The sequence below is a fragment of the Bolinopsis microptera genome, chromosome 5, assembly GCF_026151205.1.
Source record: "Bolinopsis microptera isolate Bmic1 chromosome 5, MBARI_Bmic_1.0, whole genome shotgun sequence".
Classification (NCBI taxonomy): domain Eukaryota; kingdom Metazoa; phylum Ctenophora; class Tentaculata; order Lobata; family Bolinopsidae; genus Bolinopsis; species Bolinopsis microptera.
Genome location: NC_087076.1, coordinates 17,966,334 through 17,989,483, shown reverse-complemented (window position 1 = coordinate 17,989,483; position 23,150 = coordinate 17,966,334). Strand labels below are relative to the sequence as shown.

At 39.9% G+C, this 23,150-nt stretch overlaps 1 protein-coding gene across 1 annotated transcript; it reads left to right on the top strand.

The window, feature by feature from the left end:
* The first annotated feature begins 5,291 nt into the window (after window positions 1-5,291).
* On the top strand, window positions 5,292-22,616 carry LOC134814971 (protein adenylyltransferase SelO, mitochondrial-like). The gene is made up of 14 exons (XM_063823362.1): window positions 5,292-5,426; window positions 5,562-5,691; window positions 13,184-13,334; window positions 13,462-13,594; window positions 14,204-14,349; window positions 14,569-14,748; window positions 15,397-15,530; window positions 20,425-20,542; window positions 20,708-20,870; window positions 21,028-21,146; window positions 21,247-21,399; window positions 21,621-21,703; window positions 21,966-22,079; window positions 22,211-22,616. Exons 1-14 carry the CDS (start codon window positions 5,309-5,311, stop codon window positions 22,305-22,307), a joined length of 1,839 nt encoding a protein of 612 aa, XP_063679432.1. The 5' UTR covers window positions 5,292-5,308; the 3' UTR covers window positions 22,308-22,616.
* The last annotated feature ends 534 nt before the right edge of the window (window positions 22,617-23,150 follow it).

Below are 23,150 nucleotides of genomic sequence, written 5' to 3'. Positions count from 1 at the left end.
AGATGTTTGGGCACGTTCTCAGAAGCGGTGATGACACTCCCGCTTTCTTATCTTTCAGATTTGCATGTTTAGGATGTCTTGACTACAAAGGAGGGAGGGGCAGACCTCGTTTACATTTATTTGATTTATTATTAAAAGACATTATGACGAAGAACATTATTGTGATTGTAAATAAAAGATTTAGTTTAAGTAATTTCAACGATTTAGTGTACAAAGCTCATGATAGACGTTTATGGAGAAGCTATGGGTGAGTCGAGACTACTCGGCCACTCGATTTTATGATTTATTTTCTATTATCTTGTGTTTGCTGTATATAGTTGATTAATAATAATTATGATATTATATATAATTGATCATGTGAACACTTAATTGATTGCTAAAGCAAACAAGCGAATAGAAAGGACAAATCATTAATAATAACATTAACACTACTAATCAATGCCGATCAGCTGATAAATTAAGACAGTGAGTACGCTGTAAAATGTAGAATTATTAATTCATTTGGATTGAATCTTTGCAAATATCCAACGAGACAAACTTAGACAATAACAATAAGATTACATGAGTACATGCCTCGCTTTTGTTAACAAAAAAGTTTGCATATGTGTAATGTGTATCATTGAACCACCTGATGAGGTAGATCTAGTAAGAAGAATAGTCGTGGGTTTTTAATTCTTACTGGAGTTCGAGATTGGGTGGTTTTATCTGATCTTGGAGGATAGCTTTTAAGTTTTCTAGTGAAATGATGGAAACACGACTTAGAGTTTACACCAGATCTAGTTATTTTCTCGAGGTCTGCTTAGAAAGTATTTTGGTGGGAGTTAAAAGTACACTCTGATTAACGGGTCACATATTCCATGAGTACAAACTATATCGCTACAACAATGAACATTCTACTATGTGATTAGGTGAGAAGTGTGTGGCGGTTCATCCGCCCTGTGGACCACATAAAGGCTAGCTTATATAACATCTGAACTGAAAGCAAGAGTACTTTCTTGTCGAAAGTCAAATACAAGGAAATACTTTCGAAAAATACATAGTATATAGCTAACTTTAGCAGCCCGTAGTGTTGGTTATGTGCCTAACCTGGTGAGCACAGTGGATATTATTGCTGTACGGCTAGTTAAACAAGGAATTGAATCTGTGGGGCTCCGTGCAGACCAACCTAAAAAAAAAGAAAAAAAAAAAGAAAAAGACCAACCTAGCTGTGGCTAAAGCTCTAATATAATACAAAAACAATACATTGGAGTACAAACTTTTAAATTTCAGAATTGAAATTGAACGTATCCAGTTAAGCTATTCCCCCATATTTAATATAAGCAGCTGAGGCCACAGTAACATCGTTAGTGTCCAGGATTTCAACACGTTTATCGAGTTTGTGTATTCATTGAACTTGATGTCATCATCAAGAAGGAAGAAGTACATAGTCTTGACCTGCATAACAATCAAATTCCTTCCTCGAATTATAGCGAGATTTTCATTTTTACTCACTACGTACTGTAATAAGGGATACTCTGCAATTCGCTGATGTATCTCATAAGGTTAATCATAGAAAATACTATTATGTAATTATATGGAATAAATATTATTTATAATGTGTTTCGTACAGCAGCTACAGTTCAAACAATCGGATAAAAAACGAACATTTAATTAAGTTGAAATTCATAGCATAAGAATAGCCAACTTATACAAACATTTAGTCTGATTCACTACTTAAAGAAACTTAAACTGCAAACGACAAGACTGATGTATACGATACAATGATATTCATATAACAAAGAATATGTATAAAAAAGAACACGATGATTGAAAAGGGAAACATTTAAATAAGCCCAAAATTTATAATTGGCCCTTAAGGTATCCCAAACAGAGAACAGCTCTTATTTGACCCTAGAGCAACAACTATCAGCAGGTTATCCCTGCTCTATTCTATAGAGGTTAGGAATTTTAGTTAAAACCATTCTATCCTGAAAGAATTTCTATTCTGAAAGAGTTGGCGACCTTTTTTTAATGCCAAAGTTATCGGCCGGATTTCTAAAGTAGAGTCTCGAAGATAGAATTTCTGTTTGACAATGTTTAAAGTGGTAACTGTTTTATGATAATAAAACCATTAACATGATCTATGTTCCTTCTCCTCCATGTATGTTATCTCTCCTGTATCGTGGTTCATCACCAAGTGATCGCTTGCCGATCTATCGAATATGTAATGAATGTTCCATCTGTTGTTCGTCAGAGCTTTATATCTGAATTAAGTATAGTTAGTACCTTTTGGATGTTAATTTTAATATTATCAAATGAAAGCTTGTATTGGTAACTTATCTTTTCACAAATTGTCCCCAATAAACGTAATTGATTTGTTGTTTTACTGTAATTTAATCTTAAAGTCACGAATTTTGCGATTCCTTGTCACATTTATGGAGTTCTTTTATGTTTTTTCTTTTTACATTTTTTTAATCATGCTTATCAAACCTTTGTCCTCCTCGTTTCCTTTTTTTGTCGTAACCCTCGCCTTTAACTGCTATATTAAACGGATGACCGTGTTTTAGTCTAACACTCGGGCAAAGTGCAACTTTCATGCCAGCTGCCTTCAGTCTAATAAATATGTCCTTGTGTTCCACTATCATTAGCTCTGGGTCCCATCCTCCTATATCCAATATCTCAGTGGTTCGTGCGAGGAATAGGTTTGAAGTAATGTCACATCTGACACAGCTTGGATGGTTTGGAATTTTTTGATTGACAAGTGTGCAAGCTTTATGGTAAATTCCCAGTCTACGGTTTGCCTTGTTTTCGTTGAAATGGCCAAATTCAAAGTATCCAGTAAAGTTTACATACCCCAGAGCAGCCGAAGCCACAGTTGCATCAGTGGTGTCCAGAACTTCGACAAGTTTATCGAGGTTTGTGTCTTTAGTAAACAAATTATCATCATCAAGAAGGAAGAAGTATTTAGTCTTAACCTGCATAACAGCCAGATTCCTTCCTCGAGCTATACCGAGATCTTCATTTTTACTCACTACGTACTTTAATAAGGGATACTCTGCAATTTGCTGATATATTTTATCAGGGTAATCGTTTGGTCCGTCGTCGTATGCAACTATCGGGAGATCGAATCCCAGACTTTCTCTCACCGATTCAGCTAGACGCAATATAAGATGTGGTCTTCTGGTTGTTTTTACTGCAAGTGTCACACAATCCCACAGCTTTGTACATCTTCCCACCTGGACAGGTGGCAGGAGTTTCACCGGCTCTCTTTTGTTGAACCCACACGCTTTAAAGTCACATGAACTATTTGGAGGTACAACAGCCATCTTTAACAATTTCCTGTCTTCTTGAAAAAAACCCTCCTCCATCAGTAGCATTCTGGAAGCATGCTTATCACAATCTGTTAATCCAACAGGATCCTCCAGACAAGGACTTGTTGTGACGTTCATATCGTTCCTCTCTGACATTGGTGTGATACACAGCTCTTCATTCTTCACGATACGCTGTATGTAAAACATTCCATCTTTGTCTTCTGTTAGGAACGATTCTGTGACATCAGAGCAATCTACCAGTTCCAGAAATATGGCATTATCATGGCTTTTGTAGTTTACACATCTTCCAGTTCTCTCGTATATCAGACGATTATCCATCGTTAGACTGAACGCCTGAGAGCATGTTTATTAGAAATTAGAGGAGCGTTCATATATTAGTGGATTACGCCAGCAAATTTTTGGGTCATTTTTAACCCCCCCCCCCCCCCCTCCGTCTTCAACAGTCACCATTTGCCCCCGGCCCCCCCCCCCCCCCCCTCTCCCTTCCTCCCTTGACCGAATTTCAAGATGATATTTAAAGTTTTCCGACGGGGAGAATGTTTCATAAGTGTTGAAGGACCAGGTGGATGGATTAGTGGGTCAATGATTTATTAGTGGGTCAAAAGATACTCAATTCACTAAAATTGTAATATCAAGGAAATTTGCGAAGTTTTATTGTTAATCAAATTGATTTGAAGCATAAGACCCCGTCCCCGTCAACAACTATCAGTGTTTCCAAACCCCCTCCTCCTGGCTTTGCATTGGTCGCTGACGTAATATGTGGTAGCAATATGGTTAACAGTTCAACAGTTCAATGATGTTGATCAAAAGTCTCACCTGCTGTAAATCAGGATCACAGAACTGTACTGTCAACTTTTCTCCGTCACTAGAGTCTATACATCTACCTTCATACCATAATCTTAATCGGTGGTTGTGGAAAATGTAACCACTAGTATTGGTATTAATACTGATATTTTTAGAGTTTGCCCTTGTTTTTACTGGAAAAGAAGCCATTAGCTTGTTTTCTTTAGTTGAATATTGTAGGAATGCAGGATCGTATACTATCCCACTCCTCAAATTGTAAAAGATAAAAATGATCATCAAAACCACGAGGACTAATTTGATTAGCTGCAGCCATCGAGTTAATGTGGAATTGATTTTGCGAACGAGACCCATATCTTTTGCCACCTAAAAATAGGATTTGATATATTAAGATAATTTTGAAACAAACATTTTTAATTAGGAAGGGGACATTTTCTAAAAACCTTAGAGAGGCTCCAAAAATGTTCAGCCCTCCACTATGAAATGTAGGTAAACATCTTATTTCGTTCATAGCTGACCAGACTACTTTTAAGTTTTAATTACTTTAAACCTAACAGAGTTATTGCTCGGTTCAGCGGCTGATCTGCCTCTCGTTCAGCAGGTGCTGAATAGGGGTGCAATATTAAATTTAGCCCTTGACAATAATTTAAATTAATATTTTGACACAAAACGTATGGCCAACGAAACAAGCAGGTCACATAAAATTAAATTAAAAAGGCCCTTAGTTTGAAAATACCACATTTACTAGTATCGGTCATCACAATTATTACTAATTATAAGTACATAATAGGACATTTTCATTAGCCTCGAAACTTAATTTTACCCCTGATATACTTTTTTCATGTGGCTAATGATAATTTTACTCCGTAGGTACGATCTGAATTTAATATAATATTTAATGATAAATATGGAACCACACGATTAACCACGTCATCAACTTTATTATTGATTTCGTCCATCACTATCTCGCTGTGGCACTGTGGCAACCACAATCTAGCTACATACTAAAAATGAGGCGGAAAATCAGTGACAATAAAGCGATGACACTTCGGTACCGGAGCAGTGACAAAGCAGTGATGCCATGGTGACAAAGCAGTGACAGCGGAATAGTGATGGAAGACCAATTAAACTTTAAAAGATAGGTGTTGACTTCAACTAATCAATTGTATTTCTTTAAATAGCGGGATGAATAAATAATGCGATATGGGAGGCTAAGAAATCTCGGAATGAAGACTTTGGAGACATTAACCTTCGACAATGCTGCCTTGAGAGACCTACCTGTAGATACTATCACAGAAAATACACCAAGGCAGGGTGAGTTCTGATCTTTTATTGGGAACTCACATAATTATTACTACTCACATAATTATTACTACTCACATAATTATTATGCTGGCTTTATCCTTTACTATAACGAGTTATTTTTGATCAACACTGCGAATGTTTCAGTTAAAAATGCGTGTTTTAGTAAAGTGCAACCTACCCCTCTGTCTGGCCCCTCTACTGTAGTCTACTCCTCCAGTGCTATGAGTTTACTCGATCTCCCTGAGTCCGAGCTGCAACGTCAGGAATTCCCTGGGTTCGTCTCATTGTTTATTTTATACTAAAGTATTTCATCATATGGATATTATCTTGATAAAATGGTCTTTTCCTTTTATATTTGGTTCAGGAAGGCGACAAGTGAAAGTACTTTTATTTGAATACGTGATTAAGAATTGCGATTTCTAAATATCCCCAGATAGTACGTTGGCCTTAATAGCTCCGCTGTGTTTTATATTTGAGAGCTGTTGCTTTGCAGATGGCATACTGTACTTACTGGTTCGAGGATTTCTAAGTCAAAATTTGAAAATCCGAATATTTTAGACCACGCCCATTCAATATTAAAACACCTATATTGTTTTCTCTGAACATGCTGAACGCCTATTTTTTTCAGAGACGGTAGATTGTTAAATGTTGCATATGATCTGAAAACATGAGGCAAAACGGATTAGAAATGACAAAGTTATCAAGCATTTTCTGTATCTCGTTAACAACATTGACTGGGTGATTATGTGACACCGTGACACGACACCTTAATTGGGCACCCTTCACAATTCCAATAATGTTTAACGGGGTGGTTAACGGGGTCACCTAATCACGTGATTAGGTAAACCAATCACCTGATCACACGTAATGAATAAACTCGTTATGCTTCATATCTCTGTCATCTGAGAAGCTACAGTTATAATTTTTTCAGGACAAACGTAATTAGAATGGCCAAACACAATTCAATAAGATTTAGTTCGATTCGACTATCAAAACTATCAAATAAATGCAAAAATTAACCTTCATTTGAAAAAAATGAACTCTAATATTTATCGATTTGACAAATTCCTCGAACCAGTGGTGGTAGTAAGTCATACCAGAAAGAATTATTTCAATTGGGCACTCAGTGACTGAGCTATTAAGGCCAACGTATGCCCACTAACTTTTGGCCCACCCTGTATGTATAAACAATCTCCCACTCGTTTTAGCAATCTATAAACAATTCCCAAACTATCCTCCTTGGAACCAAAACAGAGGTGTTAAAATGGTCCCTCTGATAATCAAAACAGAGATGTTAAAATGAACTCTCTGCTCCCCAAAACTTTCTGCTCTAAACAAATCCTAAACTATCCTCCTTGTAACCAAAACAGAGGTGTTAAACTGAACTCTCTGCACTACCCTGCTGTACTAAATTTCGTACAATAATATATGCCCTAAAATACTACGCTGAAATACTGTGCTAAAACGAGTACACAACAATCTGATTCTAAGCCACGTAGCTTAGCTTTGAATCATGATACAATTATGGGCAAGTTTCCATAAACGATATTTTATGATCGGCGCCGATAATCGCTTATTGAGCGCTTTTTCGGCGCTTTTTAAAAAAAACCCGTTTACAATCGCTTTTTTTACGATTATAAACGGTTCAAAAAAAATCGCTTATAATCGACTATAATTGGTGTCATAATTCAAAAAAGCGCTTTTTTGAATTTAAAAGCGCTTATAAGCGCTTTTAAGCGCTTACTAGCGTCGCTGAGCGATTTGAAAGCGGTTTTCCAGTAGGATTGGCGCCAAAAACGGGTGGATAAGCGGTTGGCCGGATAAGCGATTCGTAGGCGCTTTTTTGAACCATTTATAAGCGATTATAAGCGCTTATAATTGGGGTGCAATTTAGCTGTTTGTAAAGCGCAAATAAAGCGCTTGTAAGCGCTTTTAAAATTGAGTCAGGAAAACGCTATATTACATCTTATAACCGCTTATAATCGATTATAAGCGTTTTTTTAGAAATCGCTTATAACGGCTAATTCATCGCTATTTCACCGCTTTTACCGCTTTTCCTATCATCCATGGCCAGGTGAGCAGGAATTAAAAAGCGCTTATAAGCGCTTTTTCGATGCTGCCCCTAGCCTGGTCGGAACGGGGTAGTGCCCAGAATTTAAAAGCGCTTATAAGCGATTTCTCAATTCCCCTTAACCTGGTTGGAACTTTCATGTGCTTTTCTGAGCAACCTGGGGTGCACCGGCAGAGTCAGGATTTAAAAGCGCTTATATAAGGCGCTTATGATCGCTTTTCTACCACTTTTCCTATCACCCATGGCATGGGTTGGCAAGAATTATAAAGCGCTTATAAGCGTTTTTTCAATGCTGCCCCTTACCTGGTCGGAACGGGGGAGTGCCCGGAATTTAAAAGCGCTTATAAGCGCTTTGTCAATGCCGCCCCTAACGTGGTCGGAACTGGAAATCAGAGTGCCCGCTTATAAGTGCTTTTCTGAGAAACCTGGGGTGCACCGGCAGAGTCAGGATTAAAAAGCGCTTATGATCGCTTTTCTACCGCTTTTCCTATCACCCATGGCCTGGTTGGCAAGAATTATAAAGCGCTTATAAGCGCTTTTTCGATGCTGCCCCTAACCTGGTCGGAACGGGGTAGTGCCCGGAATTTAAAAGCGCTTATAAGCGATTTCTCAATTCCCCTTAACCTGGTCGGAACTTGCATGTGCTTTTCTGAGCAACCTGGGGTGCACCGGCAGAGTCAGGATTTAAAAGCGCTTATATAAGGCGCTTATGATCGCTTTTCTACCACTTTTCCTATCACCCATGGCATGGGTTGGCAAGAATTATAAAGCGCTTATAAGCGTTTTTTCAATGCTGCCCCTTACCTGGTCGGAACGGGGGAGTGCCCGGAATTTAAAAGCGCTTATAAGCGCTTTGTCAATGCCGCCCCTAACGTGGTCGAAACGGGGTAGTGCCCGGAATTTAAAAGCGCTTATAAGCGATTTCTCAATTCCCCTTAACCTGGTCGGAACTGGAGAGTGCCCACTTGCATGTGCTTTTCTGAGCAACCTGGGGTGCACCGGCAGAGTCAGGATTTAAAAGCGCTTATAGGCGCTTATGATCGCTTTTCTACCGCTTTTTCTATCACCCATGGCCTGGTTGGCAAGAATTATAAAGCGCTTATAAGCGTTTTTTCAATGCTGCCCCTAACCTGTTCGGAACAGGGGTGTGCCCGGAATTAAAAAGCGCTTATAAACGATTTCTCAATTCCCTTCAACCTGGTCGGAACTGGAGAGTGCCCACTTGCATGTGCTTTTCTGAGCAACCTAGGGTGCACCGGCAGAGTCAGGATTTAAAAGCGCTTATAGGCGCTTATGATTGCTTTTCTACCGCTTTTCCCATCACCCATGGCCTGGTTGCCAAGAATTATAAAGCGCTTATAAGCGTTTTTTCAATTCCCCTTAACCTGGTCGGAATTTGGCTCAGCCTGTCATTCCGCATTCCGCCAAATATTTATTCGGGCTGAGTGAATTACGACTTTCATCGCCCTAAAAAAGTGCAATGCTCATTGGACTAGCATTCACGTGATCGTTCAGAACCAATTACAGCCGCGCAAAAGATCACGTGCACGCCAACTACCAATAAAAAAGAAGTGACGTATGCGCTACAAGAGCAGCGCGCTGAGTTAGATTGTAAAATCGCATAAACACACCTATTTTTACTGGGCCGCGCTCAGCCTGTCATTCCGCCGAATCTCTATTAATGAACATGATAGCCTGAGGTCCCCAGGTAAGCCTATTTGCGCGTTTTAGAGGGTTTAATTACGCCAGGCTATGCCAGGCTTTTGGAGCAAAAGTAGCTGTAAAACTCGCGTAATTTGACCAAATTCGTTGATTTTTGTCGTATTATTTCAGACACTTTCCTCGTAAGTCTATGAGTACAGAGTAAGCTCACCAATTTTTGTTGCAATCGGAGGTCGGGAAGGATACTCAATATTTATTTGTTTGAAGAAAATTGTGCTGGCCGAAATAAGCGCTAAAAAACTATCCTACTATACAGTTGGCACGCGCGGCTCAATGTTCAATGTTGATGGCGCACTACCTATCTGAATAGAGCAACGGCAGCACGAAGGCACATGGTTAGGTGCAAAATAATCGAACATGCAGAAACTCTTAGCTTTATTGCATTGTATATCATGTGTACGCTTATTTTTGTATAAAAACCGGCTCTTGCTTATTCGCTCGCCCAACAAGAAATGCGGCCGCTTTTCTTTTGTGGATGGCCGCTCAATTTCCCGATCCGTGATGGCGTATTTATCATATTCCATACAACCTGGGGACGGCCCAGTCTTTACTGTTTGTATAAACATGCAAATATGGCGAAGTGACATGCCGACTGCCGAGCGCCGCCCAGTTAATATAATTCTATATTGAATTTGAAAATCGTGTATACTTCTATGTAACCATATGTTTATTGTTTATGCAACCTGACACGGATCTGTGCAAAATAGTAATACTAACTCAAAATAATAATAATATGCTATCAATTAGTGCCTAGTGGGATACGTACATAATGAAATTAATAATGTACTTGGTTGGTTCAGCGCCGCGCGCCAACAATTATATAATTCAGATTATCGCGCAAAATAACTGTGCGCAGGTAGTCACGTGGGCGATAACAGTGCTTGCAGGCACGTACGCACGCACGCACGCACGCACGCACGCTCGGTCGCAAAGCTACCATATACAAAAAAAACCTCGATCGCTAACCCTTGTCCTTGACTCTTTTGTGCCTTCGGCACGAGTCATGGATCGGGAAAAAATTTCACGTGACCTTGGTTTTTATGGTTTTGCAGCCGTACAAAACAAATTAACATAAACCCTAATCCCAACCATATAATTACCCCGGAGCTATCCATAACCCGCGTACCACAACCCAAACCCTAACATGAGCCCTAAACAATCGAAATCATGTTTTACTAGCCTGTCACGTGACTAACACGGTTTTGCCCATGTAACTCTCCAGGGAAATATTTTTACCCTACGTCATGGCGGGTGATTCTGGATCAGCGTCCAAAAAATACACCGATTTAGATCAATGCCATACCCAAACTCAAAGGCCTTTTCACAAGAATTTTCTTAAAATTTGGGGGAGCGATTTCGTAGGAGCGACTCAAACGCGCAAGCTGGCGCGGTTTATTTGTTGCTGTTTTACTATTTAATAACCAAATTTTACAAGCTATCTCAGCACGCCTGCACGCGCGCGGCTTTACTAGCGTATATATACATTATTTTTTTTCCTATTGGTACTCAGCGTGCACTTGTTTTTATGTCCACGATTGATTATGAACAAGTACGTGAATGCTGGTCACGCACACACTAAAATCCAATGAGCACCGCACTTTTTTCAGACGTCGTGATTCGCTCAGCCCGGCTAGAGATTCCTTGGAATGACATGAACATGCCTGACGCCTGTCATACTCGTTGACAGACTGAGCGTGGCCCAGCGCAATAATTTAATTTCATATACAATATTTTTCTTTTGCAAGTTCTGAATGTGAAGTGTGTATGACTGATGACGCAGCGCGCATCGACCGCCACCAGGACAACCATCACCATTAACAACATATAAATAAACGCTTGCAAGCGCTTTACAATTTCTGACAATTATTGTCGGAGAACTTTGCCGCGCCGTGCACTTAGCCTTCTTGCTTGGCTTCTAGATCGCCAGTCAAACAACTATGTTTAAATCCATGTTGATAAATGATAGATAAATCGGTAAAAACCAGCAATAAAAAGTGATTGTAATCGCTTATAACTTATAACCGCTTTTCAAATCCTTAGGTGCCCATGGGTGATGGGAAAAGCGGTAGATAAGCGATCATAAGCGCCTATAAGCGCTTTCAAATCCTGACTCTGCCGGTGCACCCCAGTTTGCTCAGAAAAGCACATATGAGTGGGCACTCTCCAGTTCCGACCAGGTTGAAGGGAATTGAGAAATCGCTTATAACTATAAGCGATTTTAAATTCCGGGCACTCCCCCGTTCCGACCAGGTTAGGGGCAGCATTGAAAAAGTGCTTATAAGCGCCTTTTAATTCCGGGCACTCCCCCGTTGCGACCAGGTTAGTGGCAGCATTGAAAAAGCGCTTATAAGCGCTTTCTAATTCCTGCCAACCAGGCCATGGGCGATGGGAAAAGCGGTAGAAAAGCAATCATAAGCGCCTATAAGCGCTTTTAAATCCTGACTCTGCCGTTGCACCCCAGGTTGCTCAGAAAAGCACATGCAAGTTCCGACCAGGTTAAGGGGAATTGAGAAATCGCTTATAAGCGCTTTTAAATTCCGGGCACTACCCCGTTCCGACCAGGTTAGGGGCAGCATCGAAAAAGCGCTTATAAGCGCTTTATAATTCTTGCCAACCAGGCCATGGGTGATAGGAAAAGCGGTAGAAAAGCGATCATAAGCGCTTTTTAATCCTGACTCTGCCGGTGCACCCCAGGTTTCTCAGAAAAGCACATGCAAGTTCCGACCAGGTTAAGGGGAATTGAGAAATCGCTTATAAGCGCTTTTAAATTCCGGGCACTACCCCGTTCCGACCAGGTTAGGGGCAGCATCGAAAAAGCGCTTATAAGCGCTTTATAATTCTTGCCAACCAGGCCATGGGTGATAGGAAAAGCGGTAGAAAAGCGATCATAAGCGCTTTTTAATCCTGACTCTGCCGGTGCACCCCAGGTTTCTCAGAAAAGCACTTATAAGCGGGCACTCTGATTTCCAGTTCCGACCAGGTTAGGGGCAGCATTTAAAAAGCGCTTATGAGCGCTTTTTTATTCCGGGCACTCCCCCGTTCCGACCAGGTAAGGGGCAGCATTGAAAAACGCTTATAAGCGCTTTATAATTCTTGCCAACCCATGCCATGGGTGATAGGAAAAGTGGTAGAAAAGCGATCATAAGCGCCTATAAGCGCTTTTAAATCCTGACTCTGCCGGTGCACCCCAGGTTGCTCAGAAAAGCACATGAAAGTTCCAACCAGGTTAAGGGGAATTGAGAAATCGCTTATAAGCGCTTTTAAATTCTGGGCACTACCCCGTTCCGACCAGGCTAGGGGCAGCATCGAAAAAGCGCTTATAAGCGCTTTTTAATTCCTGCTCACCTGGCCATGGATGATAGGAAAAGCGGTAAAAGCGGTGAAATAGCGATGAATTAGCCGTTATAAGCGATTTCTAAAAAAACGCTTATAATCGATTATAAGCGGTTATAAGATGTAATATAGCGTTTTCCTGACTCAATTTTAAAAGCGCTTATAAGCGCTTTATTTGCGCTTTACAAACAGCTAAATTGCACCCCAATTATAAGCGCTTATAATCGCTTATAAATGGTTCAAAAAAGCGCCTACGAATCGCTTATCCGTCCAACCGCTTATCCACCCGTTTTTGGCGCCAATCCTACTGGAAAACCGCTTTCAAATCGCTCAGCGACGCTAGTAAGCGCTTAAAAGCGCTTATAAGCGCTTTTAAATTCAAAAAAGCGCTTTTTTGAATTACGACACCAATTATAGTCGATTATAAGCGATTTTTTTTGAACCGTTTATAATCGTAAAAAAAGCGATTGTAAACGGTTTTTTTAAAAAAAAAGCGCCGAAAAAGCGCTCAATAAGCGATTATCGGCGCCGATCATAAAATATCGTTTATGGAAACTTGCCCAAGTATGTTTGTGATTAGTAATAATAATAATTAGTAATAATTATGATAATAATTAATATGTGATTAATAACCTTACAGTTACCTGTGCGGGAGTAAGAGTATCCCCGGAGCGGATTACGCCTCACATTGTTACTGCGGTCACCAGTTTGGTTACTTTAGCGGACAACTCGGGGACGGTGCTACTATGTACGTGGGAGAAGTCATTAACAACGACTCTCAAAGATGGGAGGTTGGTTTTACTAGACTTTTTGCTTTTGGATATTTTTACGAATGAAATGTTAACATATTGATAAATTAAACTGTAACCGGATAAACTCACAGAGTTGCAGTTATTAATCTCAGAACTTTCCCTATAGATTCAGTTTAAAGGAGCAGGTAAGACGCCCTTCTCCCGTACTGCTGACGGGAGAAAAGTCTTGCGGAGTAGTCTTAGAGAGTTTCTCTGTTCTGAAGCCATGTTTCACCTGGGTGTTCCCACCACACGTGCAGGTATGTTTATCATGTGCAGGTCTGTTTTATTTGTTTATCACTGGTGGTTCCTGTTTATTTTCTCTCTATTTTAAATTCCGTTGTCGTACAGGAAATTTAAATCTATCTTACTCTCCTTTCGGTTGCAAAACTTATCTTGAAAAATCGAATTTTGCTGTCACCATTTTTAACGTATTCCATCAAAATTAGGAGTTCTGTATTTTATATGAACACAGATTTTAGTTTATTGTCACTTTTTACCCTCCGTAATGCTTCATGATGTCGCTTCTATCTTTTATATTATTGCTGTATTGTTTACATGGACACGTTCATTTGAGTTTGAGGATATTGGTAAATATTAGTGGCCCTATTAAAAGGCACGGTGTAGTTGATTTTGTCACACTATGAAATTATTTGAACCCTTGATGGTTAGGATAATCGTCTCATCCTCTAGGCACACTTTGTCACATAACGATATCTTAATCAGGTGATAAGATATCGCCTAAATACGGCCGGCACGGAAATTATTACTTTGTCACACTTTTTTTTTGTTTACCAATATCCTCAAATGAACGTGTCTATATTGTTCTATTTGTGAAACTTTCAAATCAAATCAAATCATCTGAACAGGTAGTTGTGTTGTTTCAACGGACACTGTGGTCAGAGATATCTTGTATGATGGACACCCAATCAATGAGAAGTGTACCGTTATTTTGAGAATAGCACCAACCTTCATTCGCTTCGGATCGTTCGAGATATTTAAAACCATCGACCGAGTATGTCCACATTCTTAAATCTCAAGCATTTTAATATTTTCTCGTAGAATTACATTGTCTTAGTTTACAACTGCGTCGAATCATTCGATTGAAATGAAACGAACGACTTTGCTGAAGTACAGCTAGTAACTATCCGCAAACAAGAATCTCATTACATCAATTAAAATCCTGCACCTACTCTCGTTTAAAATTTCAGATGACAAGTGTATAGTATTTCAGGCAACAAGTCGAGTTGGACCAAGTGTAGGAAAAACAGATATATTAAAACAACTGTTGAGCTACACTAAAAACAGATTTTATCCTGACATCGCTGGAGATATTGAGGATGAGGAGACTGTGGTGGCAATGTATCGTGAGATAATGGAGCGGACTGCACTGCTTGTAGCTCACTGGCAGACTGTTAGTTTCTACTTCTGTTTGTCCCTCACCAACCTCCCCGGCCCCCCTCCCCCGGCCCTGATTTGTCCACCAACCTCCCCCCTTATTTGTCCCTCACCAACCCCCCTCCCCCGGCCCTGATTTGTCCACCAACCTCCCCCCTTATTTGTCCCTCACCAACCCCCCTCCGGCCCCCCTCCCCCGGCCCTGATTTGTCCACCAACCTCCCCCCTTATTTGTCCCTCACCAACCCCCCTCCCCCGGCCCTGATTTGTCCACCAACCTCCCCCCTTATTTGTCCCTCACCAACCCCCCTCCCCCGGCCCTGATTTGTCCACCAACCTCCCCCCTTATTTGTCCCTCACCAACCCCCATCCCCGGTCCTGATTTGTCCACCAACTCTCCCCTGATTTGTCTATCACCAACCTTCCCCCCTCCCCCGACTCTGATTTGTCCCTCACCAACCCCCTCCCTCTCTGATTTGTCCCTTGCCAGTGCCCAACTAATAACCCTTTAGACTTGAGAAACTCGAAATTCAACTCCATTATCTGTACGTTAGAGTACGGTTATATGATTGTATATGATTGATTGGGTTCAGCAAATCTGGGTGTTTGTAGTTGTTTGTACTTTTGTAGTTGTCTGTAGTGAACATTAAACACACTTCCCAAGGTAGGGTTTTGTCACGGAGTCCTGAACACCGATAATATGAGTATCCTGGGACTCACTATCGACTACGGGCCCTACGGATTTATGGAAACGTTTGATCCCGGGTTTATCTGCAATGGGAGTGATAAAGGCGGCAGGTGGGTTGTGTCATTTTTTATTAAATTAATTATCTATTAAAGCCCTTTAAAGCCATTTTAACTGATGGATATAGGCTTTATCTCGGCTGTATTACACGTCCTGCCATCATTCATGGACATTGTCCAAGCGTGTGTGAGTAATTAAACAGATCTTGATTTTTATACTATTTTTATATTATGTCAAAAATAAGGATTAATTTGTATTTTCCGGCAATGTCCGGCAGCCTTAAATTTCATCTTCTTAACACCCGGTCCGGAAAAATCCGGCAAACCGGAAAATATATTGATATTCGACTGTTTCCGGTCCGGCAGCCACAATCCCTGACCGGTCGGTTCCTAAACCAAACACTGTACCCTCTTGGACATCTCGTAAACATTTTTTGTGGATAAATCTTTCTATGATAATGAATAAGCAACGTTTCCAGATGAGAAGTGTTAATTGTTAGAAACAGAGTTCAACAATACTGAGAGGATCTGTCCAAGTTCTCCTTTATAAAACACCTGTGATACAATTTTTCGATTATATCATCATTTTGCATCTTGGTTCATTCTCCTACAATTTTATCAATGTTTATAACCTTTGATGTTTTTGCCGTAAGCTTATAACAGATCCAAACTGATGCATATTACTCTGTTTTTTATCCTTTTTTGACTGATTGTTTAATTGTTTTACGCTGTTGTTAAGAACTATTTAGAGCTTAAGTTGTCAGGTAGCGTTGTCAGTAAGGTATATTATACCAGCTGGTTTCATGAGAGCCAGGTTTTTTGGCTTTGTTCTCCTATCATTAGAAACAAATCAAGAAATATCGCTTTCTTCAAAATTCATTTATACAGCTCATCATGGTCTTTGCTGTTGTTTTATTGGCTCTGGTTTCCATCACATCAACAACGTCTCCGGATAGCAGAATTTGTGTTTTTGGGAACTATAACAGTCCTACTTGCACTACAGATATATCTGGTAAGTACACCTGATCAAAATTATAGAATTAGTGTTGCGATTTGAAGAAAAAGTATCATTTGCGACTCGAAAGTTATTGAGATTCATCTGACGATAATTCAACATTTTGAATGAAAAGACTATTTTACTGTTTGTTTCAGGTCTCTTTGACTGCACCTTTACTGAAATCAGCGCTTTTCTGAAAGAAACGTGTAAAGTTTCACTGAACCACGTGACTTATGACGTCATCAAATGTGCTCGCTCTGAGGTATATTATCAAGCAGTAGACATTGGCAACAAGTACCACAACTCACAAGTTTACTCAACCCCCTGCGATGACGACCAGCAATATTACCAAGTTTGTGGAGTTATCGGGAACATTTCCAGGAGAAAATACGGAGACTTTCTACTTTGTGGGTACGGAGTTTGCGAGCAAGTGGCCGGAGGACCGAAGAGAGGTGAAGGAAGATACAACAGTGGTGACGGTGTCTGGTCCTTCTTCAGGTGTAATGATAAGGTAGATTGTCAGGGAGGTGTTGATGAAGCTAACTGTGTGGACGGATTCAAATGTGAAATGACCGGCAAAAGGATATCCTTTGATCTAGTTTGCGATGGTGTGTATGATTGCATGATGGGGGATGACGAAATGCCTAGCTGCAATCATACCACTGGAATTATTTGCAAAGACTGGCGCAGAGAAATGCAATGGATACACCCGTTTTACATCTGTAACCGAGACGGTGATAATTTTAAAAACTATTGTCCTTATGATCGAGCTAATATACAGGACTGTGATGTTCACGAAGGTGGAAGATGGTGCAGACAGAGCGGAGAATATGATGGAACTAGGTATATAAAACCAAACCAGATGTGCCATCCCACCGTTGGCAAAGCCTACCTTGACTACAAAGTGTGCGACGACGGACGGGACCAGCTGAACTGCTCGAATATCGCTCTCACGTGTCGGGTTGGTGACCATACGACTACTGTCTCTCAATATGGTCTGTGTCAGGGTTATGGTCTTTGTGACGACAAGTTTGATGACAAATGTTTGCTGACGGAGCATGACTGTTACCTCCACAAACACCAACTCTGTGATGGTGTTGATGATTGTGAGTTTGAGGGGGACGAAAAGACACACATTTGTGAGGACATGACGTCTAACAAGTGTGCTAGAAGGATGAGTTTTACTTCCGGGTCTTTGAAAAACATCCCAAAAGTTTGGCTTTGTGACGGCGAGGTTGACTGTGTTGATGGAATAGATGAGGATACCAGCCAGTGGAATGTTTGTGGAAGTGATAAGTCAGTCTTTAGATGTATCGAGAAGACAGAAGCCTGCACTGAAATGTTCAGATGTCCGCAAACTACTGATAAATTCTCTCAAATTCAGAATCTTTGTGACTACAAGGAAGAGTGTCCAGGTGAAAATTCCATCTGCAGAGAATCTCGAGGAATGGTAAGTCTGTTAACAAAAGCGATTGATGATACCAGAACTCCATCAAGGTATATCTTGTCTTACCAGTGCCTTCCTGGAATGCAGGGAGATTGTGCTGTTAAAATCCACAGAGCAGCTGATGAAAACGTTTACGGAGTACCAAGTATTAGCCTGATCTTCTCTCCATCAGCCAACGGTGTGTCTTGCAAATTTTTGTTCGGCCAAATTTATGTATATCACAGTTGTAACGGTTTATGTTCTGATGCTTCGTGTCCTCTAAAGTCCGTATCGTATTATGCTTGTGCAAACGTTCCCGGTAAAGCAATCACAACAGCCTCGCCAGCCTCTGGCTTGCAATATCTGACATTGGCTCATAAGCAGGGCCGGAATTTTCAGAACGACCTATTCATGTGTGAGAATGGGAGGTGTGTCACTTACGATAAGGTTTGTAACTTGGCAGATGATTGCTGGGACGGGTCTGATGAGAGGTTGTGTTTTAACCATTTTAAATGTAATGTATCTGACTCCTACGTGCCGCTCTCTGCGGTCTGTGATGGTAGAGTTGATTGTTTTGATCTTTCAGATGAATGCAATGATTCGTGCAATCTCCAGATAATTGAAAGTTTGCCATTGAAGATATTTGCGTGGTTGTTTGGTTCTCTTGCTACTCTCACGAATTTAAACGTAGTAACTCGGAAAATATTCACCCTGAAGAGTGCTCAGCGGAAGGTGACATTCTTCAATTGTGTGTTTGTTATTTGTGTTGGATTTGGTGATCTTCTAACTGGATTGTATCTGCTGGGTGTGTCTGTTGCGGACACTGTATATTCTTCCTCGTACTGCAGACTAAGGTTTGAGTGGCTAAATAGTTGGTACTGCACTGCTCTGGGCGTCCTCAGCACCACTGGATCTCTTCTCTCGATATCTTCCATGACATGTCTCAGTGTTTACAGGATTTATAGCATCAGACATCTTTTCTCTTCGAGAGAACTCTCCAGGTTGTTTGTTTGCTTTACCGTCATTTTTATGTTGTTTCTGGTTTGCTGCGTTTTAGCGATCGTTCTAATTCCAATTTTCCATTTTGAGGATTACTTCCTGAATGGAATCTACTACAACAAAGTCACCTTGTTCATAGGTGCACCATCCTTACAAGAACACATCAATATTTTGGAGAAATACTACGGACGGCTCCGCGATTCTCTTGTCTCCTGGCCTCTTATCAGAAATCTTGTTGCAGAAATGTTCACTAACGATCACGGTGGGATTTCAGGGTCAAACCAAAACTTTTACGGGAATTCTGGTGTCTGTGTTTTCAAGTACTTTGTAACGGAATTGGACCCTCAGCGATTATTCTCCTTGTCAATGCTCTCAGTTAACTTCAGTCTTTGTCTCGTCATGTCTGTCTCCTACATCGCTATTTATCTCTCTTCGAATTCTTCTTCGAGATCAATACAGAGAAACAAATCCAATGGTTTGGAAAGAAAGATAAGTCTGATCATATTAACTGATTTTTTAACTTGGGTGCCTTTCATCATTGTGTGCTGCCTCCACTACTATGGCCAATTTGACGGGACATCGTACTACGGATTCTTTTCAATCATTGTTCTTCCTATTAACTCTGTTGTCAACCCTTTGATCTATGATGACACAATAAGCATTTCGTTCACAAAATTTACACGAAACTTTATGCCCTTTTTCTCCCGAGTTTCTGCTAACTATGGTAGCGGTAGGAGTGGAAACCAACACAGAACTCAAAGTGTTAATTTATCAGAGTTAAATGCGGGTATAGATCATCTTAAAACAGAAACTAGCGGGCCTATAATGCAGGTAACGAAGCTTTGAATAAGGAAATTGTTTCGCTCACTTATATTTAAATTTCTATCAGAAATAGAATCGGTCTCAGTATCGTTTCGAATTAATGTTTGTTGATGATATTTTTGGGCTGACTTAATTAGCTGCGTCGAAAAGGTTTGTAGATTTTTCAGATAATTAGGGAACCTAAAGTAAAAGTAAAAGTAGATATAACTCCTCTTCTGTGATACTTTAATGTAATATTTTTTTCCTCAAAAATGTATTTTCAAAACATGAACTTGTTTTCTTGTAACAAATAAAAGAAAAGGTTGCAAGAAGTAGATCACTGCCGCTCTGAAACTCTAGTTTGATCACAGAGCAAATGTCAAGGTTATCAAAACAAATTATAATGTTTAGTGTCCGTAATGTTAGTTGTGGTGTATATCATCGATCGAACGACCTGTCAAAAGTTTGTTAGAAAATTGTATTGGTTATAAATCTAGAAAATCAAGCAGTCTAGGCGTGCTTCATGTTTGAGATGTTTTATAATTTCTAAAACAGAAAAGCACCCCGTGAACACAGAACATCAACAGAAATGATGCTGGGAATCCCTTGTATTTTTTAATGCAATTTGTGCACATAGAAATTTAACTATCCCGATAGTCTCATCCTTTGACAAGAAAAAAAGAGAGATTGAGGGTAATCTAATTATTATTCGTTAATTATTTCAGATATTCATATGAAGCTCAACCTGCGATGTGCAAATGGAATGTCAAGAAGCTCGGAGAAATGTTTGCTCTCGTGGTCTCTCAACAGAAACTCGATGAAGTCCTGCTATCTTGGGAGCAGGTACACAAAACTTGTCCTCAAGCAATAAACTCCTAGTTCATACACCGTTAATTTTGTACACTCAAAAAGTTGGTTATTCCGCATTGTTCCTCAAACAACAAACTTGATTATGACGGGATAATTTAAATGGCATAATCTCAGTATTACACTTTTTATGACCTCAAGGTATACGACAGGGAGTATAACAGTCTGATGAGAAAGAAACTTGGTCTCCTTAACGAAAACTTGGGTGACGCTGACCTGTTTTCTAAACTTTTTGAAACTATGAGAGAGACTCACTCCGATTTCACCACTACTTTTCTTCTCTTACAGAGTGCTGACTTCTTGGGTATGCAATTTTGGTATCATCCATATTTTCGGAATAATAAAATAATGTACTGCTTTTAGATCGCAATATCGAAGATTTTAACTAACAGTAACGACTTTTAATTAATAATCAACAATCATTTTTGTTACGTGTCTTAATCAGAATTATAAATTTACAGAAAATGCTAACCTGGATGGATTGGTCGACCAAATGTTGAGGAACTGTTTGTCAGTTGAAGAAGTAAAGAAAACGTTAAAACCCACTTTCTCAAAATCGGACTGTGCGGCGTTGCTTAAGGTTAGTCAGTAGGCACGTGATCACGCCTAACTGCTAACATTAAGAAATATTTATAGTCTTCGACATATTTCTGCGAGAAAGTTTGATTCTCCCTGTTCAGGTTGTTCATCAATTCAGTGGAGGGAATGCAGGAGGTTTCAACCCCCTCGCGATGTATGGGATAGAAGTAGATTCAGTGTTGCGGGATCACCAAATACATCAGGACTTAGATCAATACAACAAAATGACTGCTGAAGATCGCAACAAACAATGTGTGAGTTGTTTTCTTTTTATCTCGCGAATGCGCTCAGACTGCATGTTTCAAACATGAATGAAAAGAGATAATGAGGAAGCCAATCAATCAAATATTGTTTGATTAATTGGCTTCCCCATTCTCTCTTTTCATTGTTTTAATTATACACATGTATGTTATATTGTATAATGATTATTGTTATATAATTAAATCCACATTACCGAAAATAATACTGTTTTCAGCGTGATAAATGGTTGGAATGGCTGGCTCTCTACAAGGACCGTGTAGACGAGGACTGTCAGATAAGCAACCTTCCAAATTACAAGTAAGTACCGTAATTCATATCGCTCAGAATGTTTTACCGCCTGAGATCAGGTCCGGGTTTTAACGTCACTTTAAGACATTTATGTGACACAAGTTTAGAGTTTCATTCGTTTCTAGATGACAAATTACGATTTAAGTCGGTAATAAGACTATAAAAATCCAAGGATATCACAGTATACAGGAATTATTGTTTGGGAAGACAGTTCTGGTGTTGCTTATAAGATTATAAAGCCCAAGTAACTAGATACATATCTTACTCACAGAGAAGCTAGGATCGATGTGCAAAAGAAAAGCAACCCCGTTGTTGTGCCCAGAAATCACATCTTACAACGAGCTATTGATCGTGCTGAACTTGGGGATAATTCTCTCGCTAGAAGGTAATTAATTGGTGTATTCTTAATTATTGGACATAATTATTATTTTTGTATCCCACGCGGAATAAACCCATTCCTCCAAAACTGTCAACAAGTTCAGACAACTACCGCTCCATTAATGAATTACATCTCAGACTGCTAGAAGTGTTCGAGCGGCCGTATGAGACTCCGCCAGAGCAGTGGTTAGCTGAACGTGATGTGGGAGACAAAGGAGCATGTACAGTTACATGATCTTCGTAGACCCGGGACTGCGCCCTAAAGACTGCGCGTGACCCGCGGTTTATTGGGCTTGTAGTCCCGGATGCTCTGCTCTTGGAACACATCAATTCTTTACTGTTGTTTTATGACGACATAATTTTAAACCTATTTAATGGGAAATTGTGTCTGATAATGATATACGAGTGTTTTCCTCGACAGAGCGCAGAGATAATTTATCAAGAGTGAAACAAATTAATTTTGGATTGAGAACTTTGCATTTTCGTTGAATGTTTATCATTTATGGTTTGGTTTTTGTTTTAATTTTTAGATTTCCAGAATAATAAGTAAAGGAGTATTCATTTTGGCACGTTTTGAATAATTTCAATACTACAAAAATTTACCTGGGGACCTCAAGTTTCCGTTCATATATTTGAAAACAACATCCCTGTCGAAGATATGGCGGAACGGGAGGCTGGCACCATCCAGTAATGCAGAACCTGCTGAAAGAAAAAACAATTTCCAGTGAAAGCAGTATTAATGACATTCTCACTTTTCAGAACTAAGTGCCTAATACAATTAAGATATAACATCTAAACAGTTTTATTCCTGTTCCATATGATCGAGGATAGTCAGGGCTACAAAACCTGACCAAGTTTAGCTCAATCCAGTACTGCGCGTTTGAGATATGAGGTTAAATATACCAAAAATAGGGGTTTTCTGGTGTGACATCATTGTAAATTATTTGGAGTATAACCTCAATATCTCACAAACTATCCATTTGTGGTCTTTCTGAGTTACACTATCTGTTTCCTCTGGCAATTTCGGTTCAGAGTCAATTAAATTTGAAACAAAATCTCAGTACATGTGGAAGGGCTG